The sequence below is a fragment of the Microtus ochrogaster genome, chromosome 22 (assembly GCF_000317375.1).
Source record: "Microtus ochrogaster isolate Prairie Vole_2 chromosome 22, MicOch1.0, whole genome shotgun sequence".
In the NCBI taxonomy this organism is placed as follows: domain Eukaryota; kingdom Metazoa; phylum Chordata; class Mammalia; order Rodentia; family Cricetidae; genus Microtus; species Microtus ochrogaster.
In genome coordinates, this window is record NC_022023.1 from 102,924 (window position 1) to 120,959 (window position 18,036).

General features: G+C 45.5%; 1 protein-coding gene across 4 annotated transcripts in view; it reads right to left on the reverse strand.

Moving 5' to 3' along the window:
* Window positions 1–18,036, reverse strand: part of C2cd3 (C2 calcium dependent domain containing 3) — a 93,445-nt gene that overhangs the window by 6,735 nt on the left and 68,674 nt on the right. For 3 of the 4 annotated variants that reach the window (XM_005357502.3, XM_026784395.1, XM_026784396.1), the window contains 7 exons: window positions 17,323–17,387; window positions 15,992–16,197; window positions 15,236–15,369; window positions 14,349–14,510; window positions 12,172–12,374; window positions 8,807–9,647; window positions 4,975–5,086 (listed from right to left, as the gene is read on the reverse strand). In XM_005357502.3, the coding sequence (XP_005357559.1) occupies window positions 4,975–5,086; window positions 8,807–9,647; window positions 12,172–12,374; window positions 14,349–14,510; window positions 15,236–15,369; window positions 15,992–16,197; window positions 17,323–17,387 (1,723 nt within the window). Of the gene's footprint in view, window positions 1–4,974; window positions 5,087–8,806; window positions 9,648–9,681; window positions 9,934–12,171; window positions 12,375–14,348; window positions 14,511–15,235; window positions 15,370–15,991; window positions 16,198–17,322; window positions 17,388–18,036 lie in introns of those variants that run through there. The other variant, XM_026784397.1, reaches the window with a different exon arrangement.

Consider the following 18,036-nt stretch of genomic DNA (forward strand, 5'->3'; position numbering starts at 1 on the left):
ATGCCCTATTCTGACCTCCATGGGTACCAGGTACTCATGTGGTGCACATACACACACGCAGACAAAGCACTCATCTTAAAAAAGAAAGTAAAAAAGCTTTCCCTTAATTTCGTGTGTCATCCCAGCCACTGTCCTATTTCTCCGCTCTAAACTCAGTCATTTTATCATTAAAATTTTAACTACATAAGATTTTATGACTATCACATACCAACGGATCTATACAAGTAAATAACACAGCACAACACAAATGAACTCTATAAAGCCACAACCCAGCCTAAGAGCTACAATGTTGTTAGTATTGTTTATGACCAGCAAGTTCTTCCCTGCCCCTCCCGCCTCTGCAACTAGAAACACTGTAGCTACACTGATCAGAAGCCAAGGCAGAGTTTTTTTCGTTTTTTTTTTTTGTTTGTTTGTTTTTTTTTTTTTTTGACAGAGTTTCTCTGTGTAGCTTTGGCTGTCCCGGAACTCACTCTGTAGACCAGGCTGGCCTCAAAGACAATCAGTTTCAAAGTAAAGCTACTGGAGAGTTCTGGTTTCCAGCAGGTCCATGTGGTATGAAACTTCAGAGGGAGTTCTTCAGGCTTCAGGGAAACTACCCCAGCAAGAACCAGGATGTGGCACTCGCAAGGCAGAGGGAGGTAGATCTCTGTGAGTTTGAGGCCAGCCTGGTCTACAAGAGCTAGTTCCAGGATAGCTAAGGCTGTTACACAGTGAAACCCTGTCTCGGAAAAAAAAAAAAAAAAAAAAAAATAAATAAACAGGATGTGAAAAAAGTGCATGAGCATAAAAATATGTGGGTAAATAGCAAACACTATTATTATTTTTGTCTAAATTTTTCTTTTTTAAAATATTTATTTATTTATTATGTATACAATATACTGTCTGTGTGTATGCCTTCAGGCCAGATGAGGGCACCAGACCTCATTGCAGATGGTTGTAAGCCGCCATGTGGTTGCTAGGAATTGAACTCAGGACCTCTGGAATAGCAGGCAATGCTCTTAACCGCTGAGCCATCTCTCCAGCCCTCTAAATTTCTTCAAAGTGAGGACGTGTGTGTGTGTGTGTGTGTGTGTGTGTGTGTGTGTGTGTGTGTGTTTGCAGGTGCCTGTGCCCGTGTGTGCCGGAGGTTGAGGCAGGGCATCTTCCTCTATTGGCCTCTGTTCTACTTTTTGAGACAGAGCCTCTCCCTGAGCCTGGAACCTGTGCTTGGCTAGACAGGTGGACCAGCAAGCTCCTAACAGCCTCCTGCTTCCTCCCTCCAATGTTCACCACTACAGCTTTCATGTGGTGCTGGGGATCTGAACTAAGTTCTCAGGCTTGTGTAGCAGGCCCTCTCTCATAAAGGCTCTTTTTAATACTTCCAGAAACTCCAATTTTGAGATAATTATGGCATCCCTGCCCAGATGTATTTCTCAATTAACTCTAAAGTAAACATAATGGAAATTATTTCAGTGCTTTTAAAAAATGAATTTGAAAACACACATTTCTCTGAACTTTGGTCAACGACATAACAGTGATGCAAAGAATGACGGTATTTATTTGGGACTAAGCAGGAAGCACTGCAATGTGGAACATGCATGCCACGAACCATGGCATGCCCCAAGGGAATGGGTGGAGGGAAGTATTAGGGTCAGAGCAGGCTCCCTATAATGGCAGTGCCATTGACAATGTCATAAATGATATCACAGGCTCAGCTCAGAGGACTCTGGCCTGGGAAACAGAAGGATTGCTAGTGGATAAACAAACCCTAAAATCAGCATTCCTCAGAAACTTGTGAAGTGGGTCTCTTCAGAAAAAGCTATAGCCAACTACTTCCAGGCAATAGGGCATCTAGTTCCCTATTAACACAGCTCCCAGGCTCTTCTAGACAGTAGCCCCTCCCCCAACTCTAACTCCTAGGCTGTTCCTGCTTACATGCTCCCTCCCTTTGCAAACAGAGTTCCTTAAAAACTGACAAGGCTTTCCCTGCTTTTTGCTAGTCTGTTCTGTCCCCTGAGACACAGCTTTGGCAGCTTAAATAAACCTTTCTTTTCACCTGTGGAGCTGTCCAGTTTGATGGTTTCAATGTACACTCGCTTATAGGGGACTTCTAAAGGCCACAAAGAAGACATGAGTTCATTCAAAACAACAATTCTGACTACAAGGACAACCAACAAAAGGCAGTCCAAGGCCGAGTCAACAGTGCTGGGCAGACAGCCCACAGGAGTACCCTCTGTGGAAGGCTGCGGTGCCTTTGTTATCATTTGTGATGGTTCTTGATACCAGGCACACAAGCAGAAGGTCCCCTTCTTTATAATTTTCCATTTTATTATTAACATTGCCAGAATAAGACACGGCAACTCTGTTTTGGTTTTGTTTAAGATTCATACTAGCACCTTAAACACATGGGCAATCTGACTTTCAGTACCAGCAGGCTTCCAGCCCAAATCCATCTCCTGGGGTTTCCTGGTCTGAGACCTTCCAGTGCTGAAACTGGGCAAACTGTGATGACACTGGTTATCCGAACTGGGGCCACGACTGAAGTCCTAAGTAGAGAAGTGGCCCCAAGGGCAGCAGGCAATGGAGTTCCCTATGAGCAGTCAGGGAACTGTATGTAGCTCATCTTCCTGAAACCCAGTGTGCCCTTTAAGGAACAGGAGATTCTCATCTCTTCTTTCTCCCACACTGTCTCAAAGATCAAGGCAGTCTGTCCCCGCAGGGAGGAAGCCATCACAGAGGCAAAAACACACAGTGGCTTGCAGAAGTCTTCCTGTGCTGCATGACGCACTGACCCTTCACCCACTTGGCCCGGAGGGCGGCAGGGAGCATTCAAGTGTGCCTACTAATTCTCACCCCATCCTGCTAACCACTCACTGTTAGCTCCATGTTACCTAGAACAAAACTGAGACCCAGACAGGTCAAGCCACAGGCCCCAGATCCTTTGGTTTTTCACAAGAAGCAGGTCCGGTGTTGTTCCATGAATGTCATGCTACAAGCTGGTGCTCAGTGCCTGGACACAGCCCCCAAAGCCTTGTGCAGATGCCTTGGCCATGTGTATAAAATGTCAGAAGAGGTGCAGAGCAAAAAGGTGAGCCAGGGTAGGAATCAGGACCACAACAGCCCAAAGGTTCCCGGAGAGAAAACATTTCTGCCCCTGGAGGGAATCTATTAAGATACACAGGACCTCAGATTGAGCTGTCTGACAAACAAAAAGATGTTTTGGAAACATGTTGGGGAGGTTGGAGAGAAAGAGAAGAAAGTCACTGAATGGTTCAAACATCTTAATTCTTCTCTTGAGAACCATCACGCAGCTGTCTCTTGGCCTATTAGCCATGACCAAGTATAGAACTCTACCACTGGGCTCTCAGGACCGGTCAGAACTGACTCTATCCCTTATTAACATGGCCTCTAGGGCGGCATGTGAAATGTTTACATTGTTAACTGCTAAATAAAGTCTATTTAAACCAAGGCAGATAGGCTAGGAAAACATTTCCATGTGCTGGGTGTGGTGGTACACTGTAATTTCAGTACCCACACAAGCACACGCACACACACGAAACAAAAGCAGCAGTGTCAGGATTTCAGGGGGGAAAGAAGAGGGCAGGTTGGAGACACAGATTCACTTGACTTCCTAAAGTTTCCAGTTCTGTGACAAGAGACTCAGTCTTTATCCGTCAGTTTCTTCCTGTATAGACATTCTAATGCCTTGAAGATGTGGGCAGGAAGCTCTGAGCCTCAGTTTCCTTGTTGTCATGGTTTGGATATTAAGTGTTCCTTCAAAAGTCTCATGTAGTGAAGGTTGGATTTCTAGCAGGTGGATCTGTTTTAGGAGATTGTGGGAGTTTCTGGAGGGGCCAGGCTGGAGGCTAATGAGCCTCTGGTGGTTACAATCTGCTCACTGGTCCTTCTCTGTTTACTTGCTTCCTGTCTGTCTTGAGGTGGGTAGCTTCTGCCACAACCAGTGCAGCCCAGGACTACAAACAGATCTCTGAAGCAAGCCTTTTTTCCTTTATGTTGCTTCTGTCTGACAGCCTGCCCCAGTGCCGACTCTGACGTACTCATTTACTAAGGGGATAATCTGGCTATCCCATCCAGTTGCTGAAGGGCTAAAACAGTCTGACCGTAGGGTACTTGGAACAAAGTCCAAGTCAAAGAAATATTGAAGGGGCTTTTGCCACATTGAACAAGCAAGCACATTTTTCTCATATTTGTCTCTGAAAGTTCTGGGGAGGTTGCTTTGTGTCTGCTACATAGCACCAGTTCCTGGCTCTTTTCTCCCCTATTATGTGTTTCCGCCTCTCCCCACAAATGTGGCATTCTGTGTATTTGTTAAAAATATAAATTAGGTCACATTCTCCCAGAGGGAATCCAAGGAGGGAAAGCAGTCAGGTGGCTCTGGGGACACGGCAAGGTAGCCCGGGGCAGGGTCACAGGTATGACCTGTTCTTGGACCACTCCTTTCTTTTTAAAAAAAGATGAACTGTTTCTGCTTCACCAAAGGCTGAGTCACAGGCCTCTGACACCATACCTGGCTGGCTTTTTGTTAGTTTGTTGAGGACCTGTATTACACAAAGCCAGATAATTTATCTATATAATCCATATCTATGGATTATACATATATACACACATATATATTCAGAATATTATGCTTATTAGTTTTGCAATGAAGATCAGGCACTATGTCAGAGCAGAAAAGTGGAGAACAGGGATCTGGACATGTGTCCCAGCTGCCTGAGATGAATGAGTTATGAAGGTGTTTTGTAAGTAGCAACTAGGCACATTGCTTTTATTACTCTGCTCTTCATCTGGATGACTGGACTGCCCCATCCCCTAGGGATGTACCTCTTATTTGTAGGGACACAGCTTCTTCAGGGAGATGACCCAGGGCAGCTCTGGGTGTTATATGTGTTTAGGGAAGAGATGCTGACTGGACAGGAGAGGAGACCAGAGGCTGCCCTTACCTGGTCAGCCGTGGCTGGTGGCTGCCCTTACCTGGTCAGTTGTGGCTGGTGGTGGCAGAGCTGGAGAGTGGGAGATCATGCGCAGAGAGGCCTCCAGTTGTTGGGGAGGCAAAAAGAAGTTGGGCACCACAATAGGTTCCGGGCTGCAATGGTAGTTAAGGGCAGAAGTGCTGAGATGTCTGCCCCCGTGCCAGACCCCAACCACACCGTGACTCATGTTTTCCTCGCCTTACTCCTCCTGTCCACGAATCCTTAGCAGAAGTGGTTCCCTCGCTGGAAGACCCAGCCCTCTCCTAACGTCCTTCCTCCTTCCCTTCCCTCTTTCTACAGTCCACATCCCAGCTGCCCCCAGGAAGACCTTTGCTAGTCTCAGCCACATGGTTCCTCCTCCTCTGTCCCCGAAAGTAGTAACACAGAAGAATGCTCAATTATTATAAGACTTTTTTCCAAATTATTATTGTATATGTATGGGTGTTTTCTCTGCATGTATGTCGGTGTACCACAGGCAGGCCTAGTGCTTAAGGGGGCTGGAAGAGGGCATCAGAGTTCGTAGAACTAGAGTTACATTGAGAGCCAGTGTGAATGCTGTGAGTTGAGCCCGTTCTTCTGGAAGATCAGCCAGGGCTTAGTTACTGAGCATCTCTCCAGTCTGTATTTACTTCAGAATTCTTCAAGTTTCTCAACACAATTTCCTTCGGTTCCCCAGTACCTGCCTAGGGCTTGCAGGAGGCTAGAGTGGTAGCGAGGGATGAACACTGCTGATTAAAAGTGATGTTCAGACATTGGGAGGGGGCAAGGTGGCCCTAGGGCAATGCCTTGACCAGGATGGACATGACTGGTACTGGGGGAGACCTGTCTACTGGCTGTTCTCTGAACACATTAAAAAGCCAGAACTGGGGGGTGGGAGGCGTGGCATACCTGCAGATGAGACCTATAAAGGTGTGAGCTGTAGCTCAGACTTCTCTGTACCCTCCTAAGCTGCTGTTAGAAGCACACTGCTCTACAGAAATCTGTTGAATCACAGCACTGACTCAGACCGCCTTACTTTTGAGGGAGACAGGACTGTTGTGGTGCATTTTTTTAGGGTTTCTGTTTAAACAGCTAAGTATGGCTCTGACTTATTTACCTAGCTTTCCATCTTATTGTTTTTCTTTTACGATAGAGTAGCCTCCGAGAGGGTAGAGATGATGTCATTTTTACAGTCCTATTCCTATTACCTAGCATAGTGCCTGGGACAGAATAAATGTTCAGTCAATGTCCCTGAATGGACCATGTGCACCCACATAAGCGAGCCTCTGATTCTCCTAGACAGGTGAGGTGGTGCAGAGTCCCAAAGGAGTAGAACCCTTTGACCCAGGCTATCTCTGGAGCCAGGCCTATCTGCTGGTGCTGCTCTTACTACTTTTAGCCACAGTCAGCTGAGGTTATGGGGAAGGAGCAGCATTCCTGGAAGATGTCGGCTGGACCCTAACACAGCTCTCCTTAGCTTGTCACCTTCTGCTTGCTCTTGTCTACTTATTTCTCAGTTTATGAAAGTGTACAAGGGTCTCACATTTAGAAAAAGACTAACACTGTGCCCATCCCACCCCATCGTGAACCCCCTTCTGAGGATTAAGAGGTTATATAGGACACGTGCTTAGGATGGCACTTGACATCATAAACCTGCGCTCTTGTTGCTGCAGTGCAGAGGGGGCAGCTGCCCACTGTAGCTGTCCTGGCCACTAATTCCCTCAGCCACTGACATGGGTCTCCTCCCACCATTGCATGGTCCTTCCTACCACAGGACCCATCCTCACTTCTGACCAGCCTCTCCTTGCCAGCCATTTCAGTGCCTCCCAGACCTCATGAACCTGTTTGCATGCCACTTGTGGTGGTTTGAAAGAAATGGTCCCCAAAGGGAGTGGCACATTAGGAGGCATGGCCTTGCTGGAGGAAGTGTGTCACCCTTGGGGCAGGCTTTGAGGTCTCAAAGTTAGGCCGAGTATCACAGTTCACTCCTGTTTCCTGTGAATCAAGATGTAGAACTCTAAGCTCTTTCTCCAGCACCAGGTGTCTGCGTGCTCACTGCCCACCATGATGGTAATAGACTAAACCTCTAAAACTGTAAGCTGCAACTTCAATTAAATGTGTTCCTTTATAAGAGTTGCTGTGGTCAGCAGCAGAAACCCTAATTAAGACAGCACTCACAGTGCCTCATGGCTCTACTTTTGTCTTCATGTTTGAGATGCTCACTTGATCCTCTGTCTGTAATCAAGGATTGTGTTTCCTCCACGCACTAGCACACACACATGTGATCATATGCACATATGCATATACATGGGCACACACATATGAATATGCCACATGCACACAAATTAACGGTTTATACAAATATTCCTACTCATCTGATTTTATCTATTTTATATAAATGCGATAGTTCAGTTTAATCTATATTTACTGATTTCTACTCTGCAATGCTAGGTGAGGGTGAGCATGGGGGACGAAGAGGACACTGACCTGAGGCTGACCTGAGGCTTCTAAGTCTGCTCAGGTAGAGATCATGTCTCCATTTGATCTGAGAACGGGCTCAGAAAGGCTAAACCTGAGTTTATACCAGTAATAAGAAGTGAGGTCTGGACGGTCAAAGTCAGGCCCCCTGACTTCTAGGATGGAAAGATTTCTTATCATAAAGCAGCCTACTTCACTGGCCAGCGTGCTTCATAAGATCAGTCAGATAGAAGCAAACATGAAGGCTATAGATGGTGCTAGGAAAAGGAGGGACCAGGGAGTATAAGGTACCACATCTTTTCATGAGTAATGACATTCTGGAAGCCTGGGCAAGTCTACCTCAATGACACCTACTGCTTAGTTCTGTCACCGTTTTCTTTTTTTTCTTTCTCCTCCTCCCCTTTATTTAGGGTTTCTCTGTGTAGCTCTGGCTGTCCTAAAACTCACGCTGTAGATCAGGTTGGCCTTGAACTTAGCTCCTGAGTGCTGGGATTAAAGGTTTCTGCCACTACCACCTGGCTCACTTGGGAGCTGGAAAAATGCTTCAGTGGTTAAGAGCACTGGTTGCTAGTTTAGAGGACTTAGGTTCTATTCCCAGCATTCACATGGCTGTTCACAATGGTAAGCTCCAGTTCTAGGGGATCCAGCACCCTCTTCTGGCCTCCATGTGTACTGCATACACATGGTACACAGACATGTATGCAGGCAAAATACCTCCCCACACACATAAAATACCCATACATATAAAATGAATCTTAAAAAAGTCACTAAGTCTGTTTCCTCACATGTAGAGTAGAAGACACTCATCTAAAATACTTGTGGTGACAAACTGACCAAGTTCCTAGCATACAGTAAATGCTAATCAATAGCAATACCTTACTTTCTGTGGTTCTGCAGATAGGACCCAAGGTTAGGCAAGGGTTCTACCACGGGACTACAGCCCTAGCTCCAGCCTCCCTTGCCTTCCGGTAGGAAACTGCACAGTGTATAAGCTGAAGCTGTCAGAGTTTACCAACACCCAGGCTCCGTCAGCGCTTTACACGGAAGGGGCTGGTATCAATGGGAGATTGTTTTGTTTTGTTTTTGGACAAGGTCTTGCTCTGTAGCTTAGACTGACATAGAGCTCCCAGTTCTCCCACCACAGTCCTGCGCCCTCAGAGCTGAGATTAAAGCCATGGGCCACCAAGCCTGGCTTCAGTGGTGGGTGGTGGACTTTTAACACTAGTCACACAGGTGAGCCTTCCCATGTCCTACACCCTCCAGTGCATTCCACAAGGGCCACTGGTCATGCTCACTCTCTTAGCCTGGCACCAGCATCCAAAGTGCCCAGGGATGGATGGCCTACGTACCCACTTGTGGGAAACACCAAAGGATACAGGAGATTCTGCCTCACAGCAGGAAAGTCTTTGGGTGGTTCCTTGTGGTTTCCCCTTTCGCTTTGGGAGGGCAGGTGTAGAGGACTCTCCGAAGAGTCACTGGACTCACTGGAGATGGCTTCACTCTCAGCCAGGATCTCTGGCATGGGCCTCTTGTCCTCATTTATATGTGGTGAGCTCTGTCCAACAGAATCATTGCTCTCTTGGGCCTCTGAGAATGTTAGGCCTGGGACAGGCCGAGGCTTGGTTGAGGCAGACTCTTCAACTGTGGTCTTACAGGCTCCACCCTCACTAGGCCTTTGGCTAGGGGAGTCCTGTACAGATTGGGGGTTGACTACCTTTTGTGGTCTGGACATTGAGCTACTTCTGACCTTAAGTTCCTCTCTAGGGAAAGGTCCTTCCCTCGGTATCTCACTGGGTCGAGGGCTAAAGACTTCACTCATGTCTGACATGAAACTGGACCAGGGACTAGTTTTGTCGGTCACTGTGGTGATCTCATTGAGGGTCCTGGGCTCAAGGAAGTCTTCCTCATAGTCTTCTTCACTGAGGTCTGAGTCCACCTCGGTGTCCTCACCGCTGTGCACCCTTGTGACAGGCAGTGCATGCTCCACCGACTCACGGAGCACTCTTCCTCCCTCCGAAGTCTCTTCAAGAACAGGGGCAGGCAGGGAATTTGTGCTTGTCTCTCCAACTCCTGCCACCGGCTCCTCTGGACTGGTGCTTCGTCCTCGCATGGCTTTTGTGTCCTGAGCACCTGGGAGGGTGGTGACTGCTCTGCTTCTACTCCTGGCTTGGCGAGAAGCCAAAGCTGCTTGTGAGTCTCTGGTGATCGTCTGCAGATCTGAATAGCAACAGACAGTAGTCTCACTATGTGCAGGCTACAGACCGCGCAGCCCTCCCGGCCTCTATCTTCACAAGCGTCCTTGTGATCAGACTTTAGACAAACCCAAGAGTCAGTGAAACTATGTTCACAGCAGTGTGATTTCTAGTACTTTATTCTACTATCAGAGGCTGAGATCTACTCTATTTGTAGCTGTGGAGACACCTGTGGAGTGCTCATGCTCAGATCTGTCGGGAGCTGAGGTCCTGACGGGCATGCTCATGCTTCCATCTACTTCAGTAATCACCTACATTAAAACCAAAATGAGAATCCACTCATTTACCCATTCGATGACAATTATTAAAACTATCTATTTTATTTGGAAAATAAAAGCAAGAAAATCTTATCAATGTACAACAAAAGAAAAGAACAGAGGCAGCAGGGCATTGGGAAGAGAGCAGTCAAGTTTGTGATCATGAGCAAATTGTACCTTCTGGGCCTGTTTTCTTTCTAATGTGACCAATACCAGCCACTTCATAGGCTTGATACTCTATGAGAAAAACGAGTATACCTTGCATGGTGCATGTACAGACACTTGATAAGGAGAAAGTACCAGTCAACTCAAATTTTTGGGTAAAATGAGAGTAGAGAAGTTAATAATAAGTTGGCATAATGGTATATGCCTTTAGCTTTAGCTAATCTGAAAGTCAAGGCAACAGGATTGCTTTAAAATAGGAGTTTTGAACAAGCCTGGGCAACATACCGAGATCTCATCTCAAATAAGGAATAGCAAAACAACAAAGACAGTAAATGGCATGTTCTTTTAGAGTAAAAGTCAGAAGCTGGTAGTGGATTTGATTTCCAAGGCTAAAGGCTATACCTGCTGACATCTAGAGGCTAAACTGGTAGGAAGGGCTTGTTAGAATGGCCGTAAGGTTCAGACATCAGGAGAGCATGTCTACGTGAGTGTACCTCTAAAAAAAAAAACAGACTTATTTCGCCCTAGTCTTTTGGTCTTAATTATTGCCTTGGAGCAATTCCCTTTTTATAAACCAATTTATCTCCCAATGCCTATTAAGTCTCCTCCAGGAAGTCTACCCAGCTGCACCAGCTGAAGGGCTTTATTCTGGCCATGTTCCATAAGGAAGCGCTAGAACACACGAGAACACACTGGCCACACTGGCCACGGGTAAAGCTGTTTCCCACATCAGCTTGTGAGTGGCTCACATGTCTGGTTCGTGTTGTCTCCAGGACCACACAGATGTAGCATGAATAGATCTCATCTGTGACTCCTCATACCCACCAGTCTAGGACCCCTCAGAAAAGAGCACTGAGCATTGTGGTCACAGAGCAGCTTTTGTTACTTCTGGACTATTGCCCTGATGTAGAGAATCCACGGTCTGTGAGAAAATAAGTTCTTATCGTGTTATTTCCTTGCCAACAACTCCCTTTTCTTCTTCCCCTTTTCTGTCTGAGGCACTATGATGGAGTCTAGGGCTTTGCATATATTTGGGCACTGGCCTGCATCCTTATTTTCTCTCTGGGTAAGCATTAAACCTCTAAATTTGACCTCAAGGCCAGCTTTAATCCTTCTATTCTTTTTCTATACCCCTGTAAGGAGATTCCCCCATCTGTAGCCACTTGTATCCTGATAAGGTCTCTCTTGTTTCATCTTAATGCTCTTTCTTGGGAGAAGCATCTTTGTCTCACAACAGAGTCTAAATTTGTGTCTGGTCTGTCTGATGGTGACGAAGATGGAGTGAGCGGAAGTCCACTAAAGGGCACACTTCTCAACACCAATATGGAGGCAGGATGAGAGCTACTCTAAGGGACCTTTTGGAATGGTAAACTATAGATAGGTCTTTACATGCAGATCTTTTACAGTGATTTTTTTTTTCTTTTCGAGACAGGGTTTTCTCTGTGTAGCTCTAGAGCCTGTCCTGGAACTCGCTCTGTAGACCAGGCTGGCCTTGAACTTGATGATCATCTACTTCTGCTTCCAAGTGCTGGGATTAAAGGCGCATGTCACCACAGCCTGCAGGAAGATTATTGTGAATCTGAGGCCAGCCTGAACTACATAGTGAGATCCTGCCTCAAAGCCAGCTAACCAAACAAACAAACAAACAACTAAAAAAAACCCTTACACACTTCAGGACTCTGGGAATAGCTCAGGTTTTGCCCTGAAAGATAGTGGTGAAGACAAGTTCAAGAACAGCTAAGGATCCATCACATCATCTAATCCATGACTGTCACTTTTGGTTAGGAGAATGAAAGGTCAAGAAAGGAAAGAGCATTTCCAGTGTCAATAGCGAGTTGATGCCAGATGCCATGATTGGGTCTTTTGACTCTCATTCCAGTGCTCTTCCCATTGCTACATGCTCCTGTTCACACCACTATCCTTTTCTTAAAAAGAAAGAAAAGAGACATGAAAACTGTTTGCATTTGTGATGGAGGCCTATCTGACTATCTGAGGGTAGATACTCAGGTGGCCTCTGACTGGGCAACCAGTGACCAAAGTTGTAGCAGAAACAGCTCTGAATCATACCTGAGATTAGGGAACTGACTTGCAACACCAGGTTACTGGATTTCTCCAGGATGCACTGGTTCTCGGGGTCTTGGCTGCTGGCTCCTGGGCTCTCCTGGCTCTTTGAGAGAACAGGAGAACTGGGAGAGCTCAAGGGCAGGAGAGGCTTGCTGAGCTTCTGGGTGAAGTACTTCTGGATCTCATCAAGCTCACTCAGATTCTTCCTGGGGAAGAAGGGGAAGGTGACAAAGAGGCCACTCAGTGATTACAGGAATCTTCACGACACTTGGCTTAGTGCTACAGAGAGCCTACTATCCTCTTCAACCCACCCTTTACCCTTCACCTTCCATTGCCAGAGATAATTTTCTCCCCGCCCCCTGTGTGACTAATAATGGTTCCTCTTCTGCTATCTAGCAAAAAACACAACTTTCTCATAAGGAACCATTCTTTTTGTTAGCTTGTTTTGTTTCATTGAGACAAGTCTTCATATATAGCCCAGGCTGGCCTGGAACTTGCATCATCTGAGATTAACAGGTAAGTATCATAACACATGGCATTCAACCATCATTCTTGGCCCTCATCATGGCGGTCCTCACTTCATCTTACTCCTGTTACCTCAGTAGCTCCTGATCCTCATCTAGCCAGCCTTTCTGAACTCTCCAGGCTGGCTCCAGGACTCCATCTCAGTTTCCCTTGTATTTCTCAATCACTGTGACTCAGTGATGATTCCTTACATCTACCATATCCATGCACAGCACAGCGCCTAGCACAGAACTGACTACTGAGGAAGTTAACACAGCTGAGAGACTTAAAAACAACCCTGTTTTCATTCTCATTGCTCTCCGCTTTAGAATCACATCGACCTTTGGAAATTCTCAGCCAACCACTTGAAATCAGTAATGGTTACTTTGCAAATAAACAACTTCAGGTTCAGAGAATGTAAGTGGTTTGCCTAGGATAAGAAGCAGTGTGTGGCTATTCAGATTCTGGGACTCCAAGTCTTAGGCTTTTTCGAGGACATCAGATGGGCTCTGTTCCAAACTCACACTTCTCACACTTCTGCAGATTATAAAACCTGAGATCACACCACTTTCTACTTTGACTCTTCTTTCCATTCATCTTTTAAGGTTGCTGCTCATGACTTTTCAAAGTCTACTATCTGAAATCACTGGGTCCCCTGGCCCCTAAATTCATCCAACTCTCAGCCTCCACTTTCAGTCTTGTCATTTTTCATTATTTGGTATTTATTAATTTCCTCTGACTAGGCCATGAGTATCCTGGAACAGACAGACAGTCTGGGAAGCATGTCTACTGCCCCGATACACCCAGGAGCATTCCCAAAGCCCAGACTGAGTCACGTCCAAGGGAAAGGAGAGAACAGGGCTCATCTTTGTTCTAACACTAGAGGATTCAGTTTATCAAATGGCAGCAGTGTCACCAGGTCATGTAGGTGTCTACGTCCTGCAGATGAATGCCTACAGCAGGAAAATGCAAGCATGAGCACACTTGGCACAGTCCTAGGAAATCTGCAATTCCAAGGATTCCATCAGAGGTTCTGGCACAGAATTAGGACCTACACACTTGCTGACACCATATTGTGCCCTCTTACCAGTGACACAGGTGTATCAGTACTTGCTCTATGGGTCACACATGGCTCCCCAGTTGCCAAGAACGTTCATGAGCTAACTCCTAAAGAATTGCCCTGTCCCTTGCACTTAAATTTTATTTATTCAATTTAGTGTGTGTGTGTGTGTGTGTGTGTGTGTGTGTGTGTACTGAAGACAACACTAGGCAGTTGTTTCTCTTCTGTTGCTGTGTGGGACTGAATTCAGGATCTGAGGCCTGTGTGTACAAGTGCCTCTACCCACTGAGCCATCTTGCTGGCCGACCTCTTGCATCTTTAGCTAATTTTTTTTTCAACTGTGCAGTCAGTATTTTCCTAATCTTGATATACTCTATGCCTCTGGGGTTTGGAGATAATCTTTCTGCACAGAATAGACTTCACATTTATTAGCCTCTTCTTTCAAAGCCCACACGTGTTGTCTTTAACTCTTTCCATGTTCACCTTTCTAGATTACTCATTCCTCTGTCTTCTCTGGGACGGGAACCACATCCCTCACCACCTTTCACTGTAGTTATCTGGCCATGGCTATCTCCTGCACTGGGGCTCTGTGCTTCTCCCCACTGCAGGTCCTCACCTGAGCGAAGTCAGAATGGAGGTGTGGGAGGACAAAGGCACTGTGGTCAGCTTCTCATCACCTGCCGAGACTGCTTCCCCATGCTGCAGGGATTCGTGGAATCGGCGGATGTTCTGCACATGCTCCTCATGGCGTGCCACCTGGCTTCTGATGGCACCATTTCTGTCGGGGAAACTGGGACTGAAGTAAACCCTAGTGTGGCAGCTGAGTCATTTTCATGAAAGGGCACCGCAGACCAGTCCCCAGCACAGCGACCACTTCTGGCTTGCTCACTCTTGCTTGGATCATGCAGGTTTCCCAAATAAATTCACGTTCAGTCCCACCCACTCCACTATACATGTCCTCCACATAAGAGCCCAGGTGACTGTTCTAAACACAGCCCTGAAATAAGAGAGACGACAACACATTCGAGGCCTTCATCACGATGGCAGTCGTAGGGTTTATCTGGGTTTAACCGACTCACACTACCGTTCCTTTCTAGCTCTGCCTCTTTTAATCTTTAGAACAAATCTTTCATTCTGAAGCATGGTATTCAAGAATGTGACTGTAACAATCTTCTTTCTCTTTTAATAAGGCAGCCTTATTGAGATGTAATTCATACAGCATTCAGTTAACCCAATTAAAATATACAACCCAGTGATTTTTTTTTAGTATATTCAGAGTTATCTACTCCTTTTCAAAAATCAGTTTTAGAACATTTTATCACCCCCTAAAAACAAATTCCACATCTGTTAGCAATCATTTCATTTCTTTCTGAAACCCTGAAGCTGAGGCAACCACTCATTTACCTTCTGTTGTGTATGAATTTTTCCCCTGTCGTCCTCTAGTAAAGGAGACAAGACAGTTCACATGCATCCTTTAAATTATCTCTTACCATCAACAATTACCTTGCAGGAGAGGAGAAATCAACCTCCTTTGGAAAAGTGTGCGCAAGCTCGTCTTGGGTGTGCCTTGCAATAGGCCCAGGGAATGTGTCACAGAGAGAAGAGGCAGGGAATGGAAAGGGGCTGAACAAAGGTATCTGCAGAGCAATGAGAAAAATGGTGCACTGGTTACCACCAATACCCTCGGAGCAAAGCTGCACATGAATTTGTAGATTCGCTTGGTATAACTTTCTCTCTGTGCTGAACAGTTATGAGCAATATGCACTGCCTCACTTAAGCTTAATAATCACCCTATGAAACGGTAGTTATTTCATAGACCATGCCCTCAGGCTGCCTTTCAGTTGCTTTTCTCCTATTTATGCTCTTACTCTTTTAGGTACTAGATAGGACATGATTTTATAGTCATACATAAGGGTAAGGCTGTGATACTCTTGTCCCCTGACCACCAGAACTGACCAGAAGACTTCTTACACAGGGACCATTGAACTCTTGGTCACTCACTCATGAAGTCACTCATTCAATACTGACTGATTCCTTGCTGTGCCAGGCAGATATGAGGGGTAAAGAAAATCTATTATAGTAATAGAGTTCCCCTCTCTGGAACAGTCTGAAAAATTCCCCCTTTTTTCTACACCCCCACGTCGAAGCCAGGAAGTTGTTGTCTATATAAAACGTGGGCTTTTAAGCTGGAAGTAGTGGAAAGTATAAAGGATCTTCTTACAGTAGAACCTGCAACTAGGTGCGAACAAGGAAACCTACCAGTGATCCTGGGGCCACTGTCCCTCGTCTCGCTTGTCTTTCTTCTTTTAAGTGCATCAGACTCTCCAAAGGGGAAACAGCAACTTTGATTTGCCCTTGGCACTCTCCACTGAAGTCTGTAATATTGTACCAGCCACAGATAAACTGAAAGCCAGACAATAGTGGGGAGAGGTCCACCGAGGCAAAGCCAACCACCCTCTCCTCATCTGTGGGGAAAGAGGAGAGCGGGGTAGTATGGCTGGCCATGTCTTCCTCTTGTTGATATTCTATTAGGGACTACATGGAGAAGCTGGCTCAGATAACTAGAGTCTGGCACTGAGGCTGAGAGGCTAGGGTCAGAGCTTGTTAGGAAGCCCTTTCCTGTTCTGTGGTTATCCCCGACCCCATTTTCTTTTTTGAGCAAGGTTCAAGTACCCCAGGCTGATCTTGAACTTGCTATGTAGTCAGAGCAAGTTGAACTTCTGATCTTTCTGCCTCCATCTCTGAGTGCTAGGGATACAGATATGTGCGAGAATTACAGTTGTGTCACTATGCTGTGTTTATGTGGCACTGGGGATCGAACATAGACTCACATGTGCTAAGCAGCATCTACAAACTGAGCTATATCTGGCCCCTGTTTTGGTGCATCAGAGAAGAGCTGTGTTTTGTATTCTTCGTATAAGTAACTAGAAAAAATTTTAAACCTATATACTACTTTTCTATAGACTTTGCAGGCCTCTGTGATTTTTCTCAGGGGTGCTGTGTGAACGTGCACATGCACACACACCTATACAGGAGAGAGTATTTTTGAAATTATGTGATTTCGAGAATTTTTACTTTTTAATTTATAGTTGCCTATATTTCCTAAGATGTGCATATGTATTATATAGTTAATTAAGAACAAAGTAAATCAGACCCTGACTCAAAACAAGCAAAAAATCCATAGTAGCTACATAAAAATAGGTTCAAGTACCAAGATGTCAGCACTCCCTCTTAGCAAGTTTTTTAAAACAAGGAAGGATAAGCTGTTACTATGGCTTTGTATATTACTGGTCTTGCTTGACAAGTTAGAACCAACAGAAGGCCTAATATTATATAAAGTGAAGGGAAACTGCTTGTATGTGTCCTGCACATTATGGTTAAAGACAGACAGAACTGGAAAGGCTCAAATGTCGGATTCCTACATATTATACAGATAGTCCAAAAATATGACTCCTAAGTACTTCAGTTCCACAAGAGTATAATGGAGCCTTCTGTATGATTCTCCTCTAACAGATATCTGTGTTCTCAGGCTCATCAGTACCATGGCTTTGCTTATCTGGAAAAGATGATCACAAGAATAACACTCATACCTCCTTTATGCCACACTTTAAAAACCAAGGTTTGATGTGGGTCCAGAAGCAGCTCTTTTGATAACCTGTGAGGAAAAACCATCAATCACCGTGAGTTAACTACAGGAACCTTTCACAGTATGGAATTTAGTATGGAACATCAGATTAGAGGTGTTTTCTTCAGACGTTCTCAAGAAGAAACCCAAGAAATGTTAGAGGAAGCAAAGAAAATTTTGTAAGGAGAAATTATGTCTTAAAATCCAGGCTGGCATTCATTCAGTGGGTGTGAGACAATCTGATAGATCAACTGGATGGGAAATTTGGCCACAATATAAACTGATGTGTGATTCCCCTCTGTATGCTGTGAATACCAGTGGTTAATAAAGAATCTGTCTTGAGTCTATAGCAGAGCAGAGCAGAACAGAGCTAGGCGGGGGAACGAAACTGAATGCTGGGAGAAAGAAGGCAGAGTGAGAGAGAAGCCATGTAGCCACACCAGAGACAGATACTGGAACTTTACCCAGTAAGCCACAGCCTCATGGTGATACACAGATTAATGGACATAGGTTAATTTAAGATATGAGTTACCCATAAATGTACTTAAGCTGTTGGCCAAGCAATATTGCAAATAATGTAGTTTCTGTGTGATTGTTTCAGGAGTCTGGGCACCTGGGAAACGAAAAGCAGCTTCCAACAACAGACTGACAAGCAGCCTCCACCAACAGACTGACAAGC